The sequence below is a fragment of the Aulonocara stuartgranti genome (assembly GCF_965226115.1).
Source record: "Aulonocara stuartgranti genome assembly, chromosome: 10".
NCBI classification, from domain to species: Eukaryota; Metazoa; Chordata; class Actinopteri; order Cichliformes; family Cichlidae; genus Aulonocara; species Aulonocara stuartgranti.
In genome coordinates, this window is record NC_138946.1 from 10,072,771 (window position 1) to 10,091,265 (window position 18,495).

The 18,495-nt window shown below is 39.3% G+C and overlaps 1 protein-coding gene across 1 annotated transcript; it reads right to left on the reverse strand.

Annotated features, from left to right (window-relative positions):
• Positions 1 to 340: 340 nt before the first annotated feature.
• LOC309715643 (uncharacterized protein) lies at positions 341 to 14,344 on the reverse strand. Its single transcript, XM_082548911.1, has 14 exons — positions 14,147 to 14,344; positions 13,362 to 13,485; positions 12,804 to 12,910; positions 12,629 to 12,725; positions 12,407 to 12,483; positions 11,466 to 11,623; positions 11,233 to 11,353; positions 6,136 to 6,237; positions 4,657 to 4,780; positions 4,083 to 4,189; positions 3,771 to 3,867; positions 3,581 to 3,657; positions 698 to 855; positions 341 to 554 (listed from the first exon to the last, which is right to left on the reverse strand). The coding sequence occupies exons 1-14, from the start codon at positions 14,237 to 14,239 to the stop codon at positions 422 to 424; spliced, it is 1,575 nt and encodes a 524-aa protein (XP_082405037.1). The 5' UTR covers positions 14,240 to 14,344; the 3' UTR covers positions 341 to 421.
• Positions 14,345 to 18,495: the final 4,151 nt, after the last annotated feature.

Sequence of the window (18,495 nt, forward strand, 5' to 3'; positions counted from 1 at the left end):
GATCAGAAATGTGTCTTACCTGGTTTGCAGTTCTGTCCCAGTAAACACTAAATTGTCCAAATTACACAGACAACTTTTACATAAAGTACTTAAACACGTTGGGAACTATCTTGACTTTAAAATTCCTTACTTTTGATTCTAACCACTCTTCTTCTTCTACTGTCCTGTCTTTCTTACATCTTTCTCCATCTCAGAGTGAAGTTATCTCATACGAACCAGATTCATAAATGTGTAATCTAGCAGAGCAGGTGCAGTTTTGGTCTCCTAGATAACCTTTTTCTACTTTTGTCAGATTTCCAGTTGGTTACAGCAGTTTAAATAAAGACACAAGAAATTATGCTTGAAGGTTTTTGGTTTTTCTTTATTATTCACATATCTGTTACATACTTAAGGAATGATATCCGATGTCGACATGATGGTTTCAAGGTTTATCGGTGCTACTTAGTGATGGAAAAGGGACGTAACCTTTCATTTCTGTGCGCACCATGAAGGCCTCTCCATTTTTGGTCTCATCTGTCACCAGCTCAAGGATGCACTCTGCTACCTCAGGTGTACTGAATCAAAAAGGTACAGTGACATCAGTGAATATGCATGTACACATTATTATATCAAGTTATACAGATGGAGCAGAGAAACAAAATGTCGATGTTGTAAGGTTTATGACTGCTTTAACAAGAAACAGAAGAAAATTACTCACTTTAACACCCCAAGCTTTTCCACAAGCTGGTTGGCTACACCCTTCAGGTGAGCAAATTGTCCCAGTTTGTGTTTGATTGTCGTAAAAAGTTCGGTTCCAACAAAACTTGGACAAAGAGCGTTGACCCGTATTCCATAGTTTGATGCTGCAGAGGCAGCCTAGTTAAAAAAAAAAAAAAAAATTCACATAATTAGCCTTCTTGGTTTAAGTAAAGCGTAGCACGGACATAAACATTAAGTTACTGTTTGTTTCTAATCGGAGGCATTAAAATGCAGGTTATATATATTTCTCAAGTGTTCGGAGATCAATAGATGACTATTTGGGCATTTTAAATTGGAAAAAAAACAGCAGTAGGTTGGAGTTACACATAGAGCGCATGTACATGTTGATTCATAACTCTGCACTGAATGAACATGAGCAGCAGATTTTTGGACAACCCATTGTTTTTGTCTCTAATACACCAACACAGTAGAGTTTAAACACAGCCTCCCACTTTCAGAGGCTCGAAAGTAGTAGGATAGAGTAACATTATTTTAAGTCTGAGGCTTGTTTTTAATACTTGAGTGAGAATCCACTGCAGTTAGTGACTACCGTATTTTCCGCACTATAAGGCGCACTTAAAATCCTCAAAAATGATGAGTATTTTGACCTCGAAATGATTTAACTGGCTTCTGGCAAACCCCAAGACATGTTGAGGGGGTGATTTAGCCATTTAAAGCAGCTGTGTTGGCTCAAGGACACATCTAAAACCTGCAGGAAACCATCCCCTGAGGCCTGGAGTTTGACACCTGTTGCAGTAGATACATTGGCATCTTCATTAATATCACACTCAACTGACTGCGTTTCGTCTTCCCATTGCACTGATGGGTGGACAGTTCTCAGGTGCCTGTGCATGATATCCTTTTCATGCACACTCTACACTCTGCCTATGTATTGTCAGTAAAATTTAAATGGTTCCAGATTTTGCTTCTTTTCTTGGTGTCACTCATTTTCACTACTATAACTTTCTAATATGACAATGTTGAGCAGGAGGGAGAGAAAGAGAGCCAGGGGCAACAACAAGAGACAACATAATTTACACATAATTGTGTGTATAATTTTATATTGTTGTTGATAATATAGAATTATCAACTAAACAACCCGAAGAGCCGGTTGGGAGCCGAAAGAGCCAGTTCTCTAAAAAGAGCCAGAATTTCCATCGCTGTAATGTTGGCCTCCTTCACTTGTGTCAACATATAATTGGACGTCACATTGAGAGTTTGCAAGAAATGTTAAAATCCACTTTGTTGGTGTATAGAAGAAAAGCTCTTATTGTCCATACAGCTACAGATCAGATACTACACGACCATAGCATCTTTCAAAAACTGACATTTGTGGTCACTTTAATAATAAATGCATAACTGTGTTCTATCAGATGAATGACTCAACAACATAGCTTTCTGTAGGGGGGGGGTAGTATCTTGAGGAAGGATTTCAAAATAAAATAATGACACTGCCTTGACAATTCCTGGTACAACTAATTTGCAATGACACTTTTTTTTGTGTGGTTAGTCACTTATATGGTGATGGATGTCTTCATTTAGCTTATGCTTATTCTAATGAAGTACCATCTGGCAGCACACCAACACACCAGTGTACAACTGGTTTTACATATCACTAAATCAGCCAGTCTTCATAATATCACAGGAACACTCACAAAAAGTAGCTGTTATAAATGATTTCATTGCACATATCATAAATCTAATTTAATCTAATGTATTTTATTAAACCTACTGAACCAAGGCACTGCCATTTAATTCAATAGAAGAGGATAGCTTTATTGCCACTGAAAGCAGAACAAATAACAACAAATTAAGAGTGCAGCTTCTAATATCAGTTGTGTGTGTTTTATTCGATATCCTTGTTATCCAACAGAAAAAACAGTAATCATGGATAACTACTTTTCATTGTTGTTTACTAAGACACATTACACAATATCCTAATATGATAATAATGCACATTTTCTGAGAGGGCAAGTTGGTACTTGCCCTGCAAAAATGTAGCTTTGCAAGTACTACCAGTAAAGATTAGCTTGTAACTTTATCATCAGACCAGCAGCTTCTTAATGACTAAAGGAGCATTCACACATGCTGTCATGGTCCTGGGTGCTGGACCTTGAGTTTTTGCTAAATTTTAAATTCTTGTTTATTATTTGATGCTGTTTCATTCTTAGTTTGTTTTTTTGTTTATATCTGATTTTCAGCACAGTTTGTAGTTTGCATCCCCGAGTTAGTTGGACTTGACTAGTTCCAGCTGTTTCTTGTTACCCAGCTGTTTCAACTCATCAGTTATGCTCAGTTCTAAACAGTTATGTCCTTTTATTACATTTTTGCTAAGTTGCACTGTGTTTTGCCTGCTTTATGTGTTTCTTAGGTTTTGGTTCTAGTTTTTCTGAACTTTTGTAGGACTTTTTGTTTTGGGGGTTTTGTGTGTGCGTGTACAAGTATACGTCTCACCTCTTCTCAATTAATTCTGCCTGATGATGCATACGAGTTGTGTCCATGTGTAGTTGAAGGCTGTTTAACTATCAACTATGCTGCGACAGAAACAACCACAACGCACAAGGCTAGCTACCTTCTCTAACTTAGATCATAAGAAACAGTGATTATTCACCACACCGATCAGATTTTTGATCAATTCCACCATTTTCACACAATGACAGGCCACACCAAAAAACACCCTGCACTTTCAGATGTTTTCATAATGTGATTACTTAATACAAAAAACTAAGGCAAAACTTGCATCACGCATGCATGTTCATAGAGACTGCTAGCTAGCATATCACAAGGCAAACAAATATCGTCTTGATGTTCTTGAACAATATCATGGGGAGTTCTTTCTTACCGCAACGGCTCGAGTAAATCCGATCACTCCGTGCTTGGTAGCCGTATAGACAGGACAGGTAAGAAGAGGGCCCAGACCTGTAGGACGGGTTGTATCAATCATTGTAAAAGATTAAAGTTTAAACCTGAATTTCATGACTTCTAACACTCTTGTCTGTGATCTCTCCAAGTTTCCATTAAACAGTATTTACCTGCCATAGATGCTATGTTGACGATGACCCCTCCTCCACCTCCATTCGTCTTGCGCATGTGCTCCAGCGCCAGGTAAGTCCCCCTAATAACACCCGCCTACAACACAAACTTTATATCTGGCGAAAATCTTTCAACTGTCTATGAACACTTGCCTGCATATAAAATGTTGTGAAATGAATAACAGGAATATTATTGTGACATTATTATGTCAGACCAATAACTGTCCTAGATGTCGCTCTGAAATCTTCAGCAATTAATCCCATTTGAGACAGAGCAAATCTAACACGTCTGTTGTGCTTTCAGCTTCTTACCAGGTTTATGGAGATCATATCCTGCCACTTCTCCTCATTCAAGATGCCGGCATTGTTGCACAAGATGTCGATTGCTCCAAAGGCTTCTGCAGCTTTCTGAAAGGCAGCTGAGAGAGTTTACAGGAGTCACTTAACTTTGCAAGAGTCACTTTACAACTATGCTGACCTTTCCCACCCACCTTTATATGAAACAAACAAGCCCAATTTAGCTGTTGTTGGATCCAAATCTTGCTGTGCTTTTCTCCTCTCCCTTGTACTCAGTTTTTTCAGACCTCACTGACCTTGTTCTACTCTCCCTTTTCATTGAATGTGGATTTTCAGCCGCAATCAAATGCCACTTGCATGACTCAAGACAAAATGTCCCCAAATTTTGGAAACTTCCTTTCATCTGGTGAACATCTGCCGCCTGGAACACATACTACGAAATCACAGCGCGTTTGATCAGTTTCATGTGTTTTGGCAGTTGTTTACTTCAGGATGAGCCAGGGACCCATTTACTTTAGCATTTCCAGCTGTTTCCCCCTTTTCGGTACCTCCACCTTTCACAATGTTTTTCCAGGTTTGTGTGCTTTACCTTTGAACTCCTCATCCGATTCAACATTGCAGCTCAGGAACAGGGCTCGGTCTGCTCCATACTCTTTATTCAGGTCTTTAACTAGATTCTCTCCTTCAACTTTATTCACGTCCAGGACGGCAACCTATTGACAGGAAGGTTCAAGGACCAAGGTTCACATGCATAGTTATACAAGTATAACACACAGTGAAATGTAACCTGACACGTTCCTCGACTTATGCAAAAGGGAGGGGGAGAGAGAAAAAGGAAGTAGAAAGCAGAGTAGAAAGAAGTTGTCATCGAGCAGAAACGGGAGCTGGTATCATGTAAATATAATAATAACCACTGCAGCCAAGAAGAGTGCCTGAGAGCCCAGTTGTAAGTAAGCTATTAAGACTCGACTGTACACCGTGTTCCTGTTTTCCTCTGAAACAATAAGTTCCGTTGGAGCAGCCTTTCAACGCCTCTCTCTGTGTCTCATAAGCGAAGTTGACCCAGACAATAAAGTAAAGCTAGTTTTCGGCTACGAGCCCGACAAGGAACCCGATGTATTAGCCAGAGGTCCCTTTACTGTGGTTCGGAGCCTCTGACCTTCAGTAATAGTAATAAATCACACAGCAATAGTACATTCATGCAGTTGTAAAAAGCATGATAATATATTAAGTAATCCAAAGTATTCAGAATACGTTACTCTCATTGAGTAACGTAACGGAATACGTTACAGAATACATTTTGGGGCATGTATTCTGTAGTGGAATACATTTTAAAAGTAACCTTCCCAACACTGCATGTGTGTCACCTCTGAATGTGTGCCGTTTTATTTTCTCCATAAAACTCAATATTTTGCCCACTTTTCATCCACACCCAACCTTTACGAACTAAAAATACATAAACAACAACCACATAACAAATGCAGCGCTGACACAAAAACAGACACGGCAGGTAGATTTCCACATTTAATCTAAGACAAGGATTAAGATTAAACTTGGCAGCTTTGCAAGGTGTTTATTTTTTTTTAAGTAAAGGGCACACCTACATGTTCAGACACTCCTAAATATACAGGCTCTTGCTGACTCCATCGCCAGCTGCTCTTTGCCCCACAGGCTGATTAAAAGATTCTTGGTTGTGGGGCATGAACAACTAAAAACACAATATAAAAGAAAACAGCAACAAAAAAATGAAGAAAAAAAACTTAAATAAAAAGAGAGACGTGTGCAACAAGTGAATTTCCACATTTAGTCATGGATTACATGCTGCTAGTCAAGTGTTACCAGTTAATGTGTCACAATTTGGCATGGTGTCAACAGCTTGGCAACTCTTCGACGGTTGTTTTGTAGTTGCTATTTTTTTCAACTAAAGGGTGCCGGTAAATGTAAATTAATATTTTCTACACCACTGTTTACAACAAGCGCACACATATAATCTCTCACTCACACACACACAGACACACACACACACACACACACACAAAAGAAATCCAAGTCCGAGCTTAATCTTTACCTTAGCACCGTTTTTCAGAAGAATCTCCGTTATCGCTTTCCCTATTCCCATCGCCGCTCCTGTCACTATCGCAGTTTTACCGTCCAGAGCCATTTCAGCTGTTTATTAAGAAGAGCCAGGAGGTGGTCAGCTTCCTTACACACGCAAAGAACTGAGAGAATGTTAAATAGAGAGAAATTGGTCGCTATTTAAACTGCCCATCTGTCGCCGCCCACCAGGAAGACGCGCGGGGCTTCAAACGTGTGGCAACCGTGCGGAGGTTGAGTGAGAGACTGGAGGCGGTCAGAGTGAGTAACTGGTAACTGCACAGTTAACGACCAGCCTATTCATCCCAACTGTGCAAAAACTCTTCTCGCGGTCATTTTTCGATGGTGCGTGCAGCAGGGGCGTAACGAGAGGGGGGTCGGGGTTTTACTGGAGAGTACAGTTATTTTACAACCCCCAATGCCACTGGATAAAACCAGTGATTAGTCATGTTACCAGACCACTGTGCGTGGTGTCATTACACTCTCAGGAGACAATTTAATGGAAGTATATTTTAAGTACTGTATGGCTTCATAATGCTTGAAGGGGTATTAGGGCCACATTAAGAAAAACAAATATTACTGACCATTTTGAGACCAATGTTGGTCAAGTTACTTGAAGGTAATCAGTAACTAATTACTTTCAAAAATAAGTAATCAGTAAACAGGATTACTTTTCAGGAAGTAATCAGTAATTAGTTATTGATTACTTCCTGAAAAAAGTAATCCTGTTACTTTACTTATTTTTGAAAGTAATTAGTTACTGATTACCTTTTAAAACATAAATTACACCCTAAATAGGTAATAAAGCAATAGAACTTTCAACCCAATTCGACTTTTTCTGCATAATCCATCATATAAAATGTAATCAAATGAAAAAGTCTCTTTTTAAAACTTGTTTTATTAGTTTTAATCTTTTAACTTTATGCATCAAGCAAAGATTAAATTATATGCAACATTCTCTGACTGGAAGAAATTTGTTTAACATTTAAACCTATTTTCTGCATATTGCAGCATATAAAATAAAATATTTTTTTGTGTTTACACTCACTCTTTCAAATAGATGCACGTAAAACACAGCAGAAAATAAATAAAATCAAAGCGGTCCTGTTGCTCTATTTTCACCTATAGCAGGAGTGGGGCAGGCGGCGGTTTGCCCTGGTGCAGGTATGTCGCAGCGGTCAGTGTAAGGATATGGCAGTTTCACTGTGAATTTCACATTCCAGTGGCAGCATATTTGGTGCTTGCTCGGAAGTTTAGGGGTTTTTTGCTGTAAAAAGAAGTTTTCTTCCCACGCAGTGAGCAGCGGACGCTAATGTTTTTGTCACTTTTTATGGAATCAAACTCAAAGTAAGGTCAGTACTTCCACGCTGTAAACCCTACACGCTCATACTCTCTCTCGCACCCGTAATAGTATCCATTGTTGATCTGCACACAGCTGTTGCCACGAAAGTCGTACTCGTTTACGTCATTGTTATGAGACTCTCTGGCAAAAAACCCCCCCCAAAAAAAACAAAAACACCATTTTATTAACGTAGTAACGCAGCGTGCTTACGGGAAAGTAACAGTAATCTAATTACCTTTTGCAATAGTAATCCCTTACTTTACTCGTTACTTGATAAAGTAATCGGATTACAAGTAACGCATTACTGCCCATCTCTGTTTGAGACTAAAGTCAAAATTTCAAGAATAAAGTCGTAATTCTAAGCGGCTGTATCCTCTACAAAACGCCTCGTATAGATGACTGAATTAAACAAACTGATCAGCTGTCCTGTGATACAACGTACATCCCCGATAACCTCGGCTCTGTTCACTACGCGCCATTTCATTTTGTACAAATCCACTCTTTGGAGTTTGTGTTTTTTTCCGTTTGACCAGATGCAGCTTTCCGCACCATCTTTTCAATGTCCTTATACGGCTCACCACACTGTGTTAATGTGCTAAAAGAGAGAGAAAAAAAAAAGGTGCTAAGAGAGAAACCATTTACTTCCTTGTTACTAAAACCGATTCTGAAGTACAAGTTCACTAAGTCGGAGGATATACCTACCATAGCAGTTTGTCTTGAAACAAAAAACTAATCAGTCGATTTTCTCAAAATAGATTTTCAACTTTATTCTCAAAATGATTAATAATGTATTTTTTTTTTTATTAATTAATGTATTTATTTTAATGTAGGCCTAAAACTCCATCATAGGGGTGTGCTCAGAGGGGGGTCATGGGTGACACCAATTTCCCTGAAATGACTGCTCCAGCATCACAGTCCCTGGAGAGGAGTACTGTTAATTTTACCACCCCCAATATAACTGGATAATACACATGGATAGGGCCAGTGATTAGTCATGTTACCAGAATACTGTGCCTTGTGTCATTGCACTCCCAGGAGATATTTTGAGGTTCATAAAACTGCTACTGACCTTCCTGCTTAATGGACTGAACGAAAAAGAGAAAATATTTCAAGCGCTAAGCATCATCATCGTTATCTGCATCAAGTATGAGCAATGCGCCGCTTCTGTTGCAATACTTTCTGTACATTTGCAGCGGTTGTGACAGAAATATTTTGCCAGAAGCCCACACAATGAGTTCTACAGTTATAATCAACTTGCACAGTCTTGCCGTGTACGTTTATGCTCAAAACCCTTTAAGCAATATGTGTCCTGAGCACGTGCGCGCGCGTGGATGTGCGACACTCAATATATTTTGAGTGTCGCACATCCACCCACTGCAGTAACCCCTTACAAACAAGGAGTAAACATGAGCAGATTGATCCAAATATCAATAGTATCGATGCCAACGCTGGTGTCTGATTGGTACCAACCTGATAGGATCGATACTTTTTTAAAATATATATCCTTTAAGTTAATATGTAGCCCATATAATTGTGTTAAATAAACTTTTTGGAATAAAAAAAATATATATACCTCAATGTAACAGGGCAGCCCTTAGCGGCTGAAAACACAGTGAGACAGACCAAGGCAAGTGTAGTGGAACAAAGTATTTATTTGCTATATGGCTCTCCTTAAAACAATTAACTTGTCGAGCTTCTTCACAGCACAAAAATCCATCCTCTAATGACAACTGGCAGCCTTAAATATGTTCAGCTGTCACAGACTTAACCATTATTCCACTCTCAGGTAAATTCTTAAATCCCAACCTTCCACCACAGTATACAATATATCAATAAGAATAAATAAATACATAAATACATTTTCACATTTACATATTAATAAATACTTCACACTTTAATGTTACACCAAACCCAATATTATAAAAACCCAGAAACCCAAGCACAAAAAGATTCACCACACTCTCTTTACCAATGGTCTCTCCCGGAACCTTTAAATGGTGTCTGGACCCCCGGGGAAACATTTGCCCAAACACCTTGAAGAGGACACAGGCAAGAAAGGTGAGTAATCATTAACTTACAAACGCTTATTTGCAACACTTTTCCCTAGATTTCACACACACATTTGCATTAGTTTTCCTTATTGGTAAACCTTAATCACAATCTCAATCACCATTCTTCTCTCCTGACAGACAACCACCACATTCCTTGACGAGGAGCAGCTGTGCAGGATCTGAAATAAGGCCACCAACTGATTTTAAAATTCCCAATAAATAGTCAATAAATATTTAAACTTCTTGTGTGCAAATCCATGCTTAAAGTGCAATGCTACATAAAGTGCTTGATAAGGTGCTTTTAATAAAGTGAAAGGTGTGCTCCAAAGTGCTATACAGACAATACAATATAAATAAATGCAGTAAGGGAGTCCTCTTCCTTACACTCAAACATGCATTGTGATAAATGTTTTCTGGTAAGTGCCACATCTGTTTGATTTTAAGCCTGTAACGCATTTAAACAAAAGAAAGTTGATTCCGAGACGGGTACATTTACAAAAAAACCGCAGTTTCAAAGTACATGAAAACCTGAAACCTGTTTTGTTGCATTAACTAGAAAATAAAAATATGTGTTCTGAATTTCTAAATTGATGATAATTTGTCTCATAAATCATGACACCATTTTTAAATCAGCGATATACTAAGTAATTAAAGCTGTAGTATTAGTGGTACAGAGTACTTCTTAAGCCGACCCCTTAAGGAAGCAGCTGAAAGACAAAGTTCTCAATACCATCAAAAAGCTTTAATTACTTAGTAACTCACTGATTTTTTAAACAAATCTACAAATATGATGAAGTGTTCTTATGGATAAATCTGCCCAGCAACAATGTGACATGAATGATTAATGTATACTCTTCCTTTGAAACTTTTGTACCATTAGTAATAGCAAGTGTTTAAGTACATCTTTGTTTTAGGCTCTTGCACATTTAATACCAATTGTATGAAGGCTCGGGGGCTCCACATTGTGCTGGTTTTTGATCAAATACTCTGATTTTGTGACTGCTTCTTTCAGTCCTTTCTCATTTCATTCGTAGCCTTTAATCACATTAGTCCACCTTGCCGTGTAACCTTTTAGATAAAACCATTGTCTAGACATACTTCTTGTGAGTACAGACTAGCTTCCCTTTTTTTAAAAACACATCTTTGTTTTGGTGACTTCCCTTTCACAGCTGACTGTGGGTGATAACTAATTCTTAATACAGAGACCCATGTGTATCTATGTGAGATCTGACTGCAGTGCCTTCAAACATATGGTGTGATATTTTGCAGTGACAATGCATTTTCCCTTGTGGTTTGTCATTTCGGGTATTGGCAGAGGAAGTTGATTTCTGTTCAGATATATTAGTTTATTCTACGCCGGTACAGTGACTGACTACGTCCCTGTCAGGCGTGCGTTTGTTTAAATAGGGGAAGAAAAAAGTTACACTAGGGGGAGCTAGATACAGGTGACACTACATCTTTGCGGTGTGTTGTGACACAAGTTCAGCAGCTCCTACAGTCAAATGGTTTAAGTGTCAGTCTTGTGCAATAACAAGACTGACATTTGCCAGTGGCAGGATGTTGCAGATCAAACACCCACACAGATTTTATAATTTTAATCTGTTATTGCAGTACATTTCATACATTGTACAGAAGTTGAAACTCTTGCCTGAAAGACTTGAAATATTGTCATGAGTTAATCAGTGGGTGATGCTGAAAAAGTTGCATATTTCTTCTCTTTTGGGAGAACTAGGAGAGCTTCTCCATTTTTGGTCTCATCTGTCACGAGCTCAAGGAAGCCCTCGACGACTTCTGCAAGCCTGCATCAAGAGATACAGTTACCATGAATATTCATTTCCACTGCAAAATACTTTTAAAAACATAATGCCATGTGCACAGACATTTTAAGGCTTTGTACAATTTTAGACTCACGTTAACACGCCAAGTTTTTCTATCAGTTCCTGGTTGGCACCTGCCAAGTTGGAGAATTGTCCCAGTTTGGACTTGATAGAGGAGAAGAGGTCCGTTTTAACGAATCCTGGGCAGAGGGCATTCATCCGTATACCATAGCCTGATGCAACTGAGGCAGCCTAGTAAGAAAGTTTCTTTACATTTTGTGTAGCTCTCGATTCAATAAGGGGCTGAAAAATGGTCACAGGAGAAAGATGGTGATCGAGTCCACTGGAACACCGAAGAGAACCTGAGCTTTGTGACCTGCATGTTCTCCTGCTAGCAGCAACCATCAGATGATTGCCACACTGGTCAGAGGCATGACATGAATAGCAACAGTAATCATGTGTGTCAGGATATCCTCCACCCTGTTATTCCACCTGCAGGATGAACTGACGTTACAAAGCAGGATGATCCATGCAATTTCTAGTTTCAGTTTTCAGTTCTTCAATACCATGCGCTTCAGTGTATGGTGCAGTCCATTCCCTTGTGCATACCTTTGTTGCAATAAGTGCTTGGTGGAATTACTGTTGCCATTGTGTTAGTCTGGTCATTCTGACCTAGCATTACACTCACAACTGATGCTCGCTGATTTCTTTCCAGACCATTTTATGTAAACCCTAAAGTGTGCTGGAAAAATCCTAGTAGATCAGTTTCTGAAGTACTCAGACCCACCATGCCTTGTTTAAAATCACTTCAATCATATTTCTTTTGATGTCTCTTTGAGCCTCAAGTCATATTGACCCAATTGACTTTTACTGGCTGATTAGACAATGTGTTAATGAGCAGTTGAACATGCAAGTTATAGCAGTAGCACAGTTGCCCTAGTAGCCACTAAGCCCAACATGCAGCTTACATTGACTCTCCAGACAGTACAAACAAATTGAAACTGATTTTTCCTGAAATTGTGTCAGTTTCCTTACCGCAAATGCTCGAGTAAACCCAACCACTGCATGCTTGGTGGCTGTATACACAGGGCAGCAAGACAGAAGGCCAATACCTGTTGGATGGGTTGCAGTTCAAGTTCAACTCAAGTTTTCCTTTAGCAGTCAAAGTAGTCCTGATAGTTCAGGCTGTTCATCATTTCAAATGAAGTGACTACCATGCATGAAATGGTCTGTTTAGACGCAAATACATAAGTTTACCTGCCATGGATGCCACATTGATGATGACCCCTCCACGACCCCCAGTCAGCTTGTTCATGTGCTCGATAACCAGGTAAGACCCCCTAATACAGCCACCCTACAACAAAAGGCATCCATGACACTTGCAATCTCTTGCATATCTGATTTTGAGTAGCTCAATGTGAGTGTTTCTTACAAGGTTGATGCCAATAGTCTTCTCCCACGTTATCTCATTGAAGATGCCAGCATTGTTGACCAGGATGTCAATTCCACCAAAGGTTTCTACAGTTTTCTGAAAGGCAGCTTGAGACACCACAGGAATAACAGTCCTTTCAAAACCAAGTGACAAAATTCAAGCCAACAATAAAAAGACAAATTCATCTCTAGCTGTTTATTGGGAACTACAAGAACTGTTGCAGCATTCCCAATTCATGAAGCAACTTTAAGCTGACTACAGAAGCATGCCAACTACAACTACCTCCAGAATCTGATCAGCTTTATTAGCAGCATCTACATTAGCAAAACCCCTGTGCTCTGGTAAAGTTCTGATGGCTCATTGACTCCCACATGAAGAGCAAGTAATTTCTCATGATCTGGAGCTCCAGCTGCTGATAACTGCTCATACTGTGACTCAAGCTGGTGAGTTCGAGAAAAATTCACTGACTGGAACAAACTAAATCTACAAGTATTTGAAGGAAAGCAGAACACACGCCTTTGCCGCCACCATTTACATTTTGTTGTGTATGCATGTTACCTTTGATCTCCTCTTCTGACTCTACGTTGCACAGCAGGAACAGGGCTCGGTCTGGTCCGTGCTCTTTGTTCAGGGTTTCAACTAAACTCTGTCCTGCAGTTTCATTCATGTCCAGGATGGCCACCTATATGTGCAGGACAACACATTAAGCATTTTGTTTTTGGTCACATCCTGCAGTGAAATGTTATGATTTACCCCCATGAAGGGTTTTAGCCACAGACACTAAAAGAGGTCAGGAACCTGTTCCTTTTCCATCCCTCCTCAGTGAGGATGAAAATTTCATCAGATAGAGTCTTCCTTGCATTCCATTCTTGCAAATACAACCCAAAAAATAAGTTACATTTCATTGCTTAGAGTTTAAAAAGCATAAGTGTTACCATTTTTAGTGAAAGAGCTATAATAAATGCTATTAAATGGATAGCAAGTTTCCCCTCCAACATCCACCTTCCAACACCACAAATACAGTAATTTGGTGGGCAACCAACTTCAGACCAGGGGGGACAAACTGAAGACAGCTTAATAAAAGGATGCAGTTCAAATCAAACTCATTCATGCCGACTTAACCTGTATCCGCTTTCTAACTCTAAATAGGCCATGCAGTAGTCTACTTAGAGTATTTGATTTTACTCACCTATGACTAGTAAAACTAACAAACTTATCTACTCTCGCAGTTACATGCTCATATTCATCACCACAAATTTACTCATTTATTGCAGGAAAAAAAAAGTATTCAACCTCAGCACTTCAAAATGTGAAGCACAAGAATATCTGATCTCAAACACTACCTTGGCACCATTTTGCAGAAGAAGTTCAGCTATTGATCTTCCTATTCCCATCGCAGCTCCGGTCACTACTGCAGTTTTACCATTGAGAGCCATTTCAGCTGTTTCACAAGAAAAGACCTAGAGTAGATTTGCAAGGAAATGAGAAAATGTTAAGCAGAGAGAAGTTATGTGTTTTTATATGTTGCTGGTCATCAGGAAGCCATACAATTTCCAGCTGGTTCGAATACAGGGAGAGGCAATCAGAGTGAGTGAGTGCACCTGTAGGAGGTGTGGCTCTGCTGACTGAAACTTGGCCCAACTCAATAAAACATCATTTGTGTCTGACCCATACTCCGGAACAGTAGGAGGCGATAATGCTCCTTTACGTTGGTTGCCAACCGCCGTTAAACACAAAGAAGAAGAAAACAAACAAACAAACAAACAAACAAACAAACAAACAAACAAACAAACAAACAAACATCATTTGCCCTCATTTATTTGATTTGTTTGTTTACTGAAGTGGAAACAGTCTAACTTAGTACGATGTCTTTGATACAGGCAACACAAATAAGTTAAATGTTTTGGGCTAAATCCGTCACGATAAGTCACTCTTCAGTTTGACCAATGAAATACTTTGGAAATGTTTGAAATCTATTTTGACCTGACGGTCATAAATCTCTTAATCCCCACAGCCATTAGTGGAGCTGCATGTGGCCAGCAGATGGAGGTATGGAGCTGTGCAACTTTGTGGCCAGTGTCTCTGATCTACTGTCAGAAAAGTGAAAGAGAATGTCAAAAACACCTGAATTTCAGCTTTTTTCTGCTTTTACCTAATGGTTTGTTTGTTTGTTTGTTTGTTTGTTTGTTTGTTTGTTTGTTTGTTTTTAAATTCAAGGAGAGTAGCCCAATGTAAAGTTGTTGTTGTTTTAAATCACATTGTAAGTGTTTTTTTCTGAGGCCTTCAAGTGGCAAATCCAATTAGCCACATGCATTTATGAGGATTGCATTCAAATAAACAGCCTAATGTTTCTTTTAGGAAGGAGTTTGAGCAGCAGTGCTATCAGCTGGTCCAGATAGCTGAGCCCACTCGACCGATATGACACTCCACTGGCTGGCTCAAATACTCCATATGCTGACTTTAATATTTAAGCATTAATGAAGCATTTAATAAAAGAAATGCTGATGAGTCAAACAGATCCATTAACAGAGGTTCCAGCACAACTAAAGCCCGGTTATCCCAAAGTTAGCTTCTAGCAGGTCATAGGCTGAAAGCCTGAGACTCTTTGTGGGGCCTGAGAAAGCATGAAGTTAAATTCAATCCCAAATCTGATACTAAGTCAGTGCAGTGAAGCAAGAGCAGCAGCACTCTGAGCTAACACTGATGTTAAAGCTCCTTAATATGAACAAGTGTGGAACAAACTGCACGGGAAAGCATCTGGTATGCAGTCTGTAGGGGTCTGGAAAAACATTCCACTACAAACAGAACTTATTATGAGGAGTCACAATGAGTCACTGATTAGATTTTTAGGCGTAATGGTCAATGAAGCAGGATGCTTTCTTGCTAATATAGCTGCTTTTTATTGCATTTACTGCTGCTCTGCTGCTCTGCAGGAGACACAGGAGTGGTTATTGTCATCAAAGGTCAAGAAGCTGTCTGATTAGTTTTATTCAGTGCCAGGCAGAGAAAGCAGGTTTAAGCACGCATGATAGTATGCATATACAGTGTATTAGTCATACTTATAAATACTGAGCCACATACTGAGCTGTGTGCGTGTGTGTGTGTGTGTGCGCGCGTGCTCAGGACACATATTGCTTAAAGGGTTTTGAGCATAAACGTACACGGCAAGACTGTGCAAGTTGATTATAACTGTAGAACTCATTGTGTGGGCTTCTGGCAAAATATTTCTGTCACAACCGCTGCAAATGTACAGAAAGTATTGCAACAGAAGCGGCGCATTGCTCATACTTGATGCAGATAACGATGATGATGCTTAGCCCTTGAAATATTTTCTCTTTTTCGTTCAGTCCATTAAGCAGGAAGGTCAGTAGCCGATACAGTTTTATGAACTGCATCACTTTTGTTTTTGCAGCTCCAGCAACACACATAATTGCTGTTAGGGCAGGGTGGGAACCTCAAGTATTAATGCGATGTGACTCAACAGCCGTCCTGAACTGAACAGCAGCTCAAAGAAAGCAGTTTTTACAGCGCGGATAGTCTGCATCCTTGTGTCAGTGAGGTATGTGCTTTTTTAGGAATTTAAGTGAACTAGTGATGCCATTAATGACCCCATTATATAAGAATACTTTTGTCACGGCTCTGTTTCATATATCTATGATAGATATTCTAAAATGTTCGAATGAAATGCTTCTGGTTTTCAATCATTTTATGCAAAAAGGAGTTTTTAAAAGAAACCATGTAGAAAGATCAAGCCTGGAATTGGAAACAGCTGGAATACCAGCATCACTCTCCACACTGAAGTAGATCTCACATCACTGATGAAGAAGTCCCTGCTCAACTGGCACCATCAAGCTCGACTGGAATTTGCAGCTGCCCACGTAGACGAGCCAAATGTGGAGTAAAGGTGAGGCTTTCAAAACTTGTAAAACTATGCCAACTGTCAAGGGTCATGCTGGTAGCTGAGGCACTCTGTTAAAGGTAAAGCAATTAAAAGAATTTCTCTCTTTTTATTGAATTTCTTCGCCCTACTGAGGAGCATCTGTTGATATGCATCAGAGCCAGCACCTCATTTTTTGTCTTTTTATTAATGGTGGTGGCAGCATCATGCTCTGGGGCTATTTTGCTGCCAGTTGTTCTGGTACACTATACAAAGTGGGTGGTATTGTGAAGAAGGAGAACTACCTCCAAATTCTTCAACGTCACCTCAGATGAACAGCTAGATGGTTGAAGCTTGAACACATCTGGGTGCTCCAACAGGACGATGGTCCCAAACGCACATCAAAACTGGATTTGAACAGATAAAGAAGGCTAACATCAAGATTCTGGAATGAAAATTCTTTAATATACTTAAAAGTCGAATCTGTGCCAGGAAGCCAAGACTTTTTAAATTAACTCTGATAATCTGCCAATAAAAGTGGTCAAATATCCAGCCAGAATTATGCCAGCAGCGTGTTGATGGCCACTAAAAGCATCTGGTCAAGAAGCTATTCAGCCAAGGAACATTAGTGGTATTTATCCTCTAAGGGACATTTAACAATATATTAGTGGGAGTGTATGTACAGATTTCTGTATATATACTTTTTAACCTGTGTGGATGAGGAAAACACACCAAATAAATTCAAACTTGTGCACCCAGTTCTTGTTTTTTAAAGTAATTAAAACTGTAAACTAATTCCACGCTGGAATCATTAAAAGATCAAAATTACCATGACATTCATGCCCATGATAAATATATAAATTTATGACACCGCTGTACATCATAATGCAGCATGTCTCATTTTGGTGTGGAGAGGTTTGCAGAGCTCTGGTCCTGACCTGCCACTAGGTGGAGCAGAGAGTTGATAGCAGCGGTTGCCTCATGGTGATTGATTGCCTGTTTCAGTGAAGTCATTTCGTCAGTTTTTTGTAACCATAAACACATTGAAGATATCAGTTGCTTCGACATTCAGACTCCTAACTTCTACCGTTCACAGAAATGATAAAACATGAGTTTTATACTTATCCAGTGCTTTAAAGATTACTTTTTCTCCTTCTATTTCTTTTTTTGATAGGGTCTGCTTTATTGGCTGAACTGTAAGAAACAACAATCATGAGACCAGCACCTGATGTAAAGATCAAACTTTAAGACTGACGGGGCATATTTTGCTAAAATTGCTCCACTTTTGTATTTTCAATATTACATTCCTGCCTTTCGTCAGACCCCAGGCACACACATTGTTTGTGATATTCATTCTTGTAGCAGGAATCATTATGTTTTGGGGGTTGTCTATAGATCTGTCCCATTCATAAACGCCATTGGACTGAATTTAGCACAGATGTTCACTAAGACTGAAAGGAGATCTAACTCAACTTTACAGGTAAACATGAAATAGCATGAAATTAAGTGATGACATTAAATATATCTAAGAGGGTTAAAGTTCATCACCAATGTAGATTCATGATGTTTGAAAGAAAACTGCAATAATTCTGCTTATTATTTAGCACCATACTTAGAGTTTGCGATCATACTTTGGTGGGATGCTGAAATAGTGACACTAATCTTTAATGCCCGCGTATTAAATTCCTCCTAAGCCTCCACCATATTATGAGTCAGGACAGTAATGGATGTAAACTGCAACTTCACTGCTGGAGGCATGCAACCGCAAGACGATAATTACAGTTTTGTCTCTCTGCTGCCGGGAGCCTTGGCGAG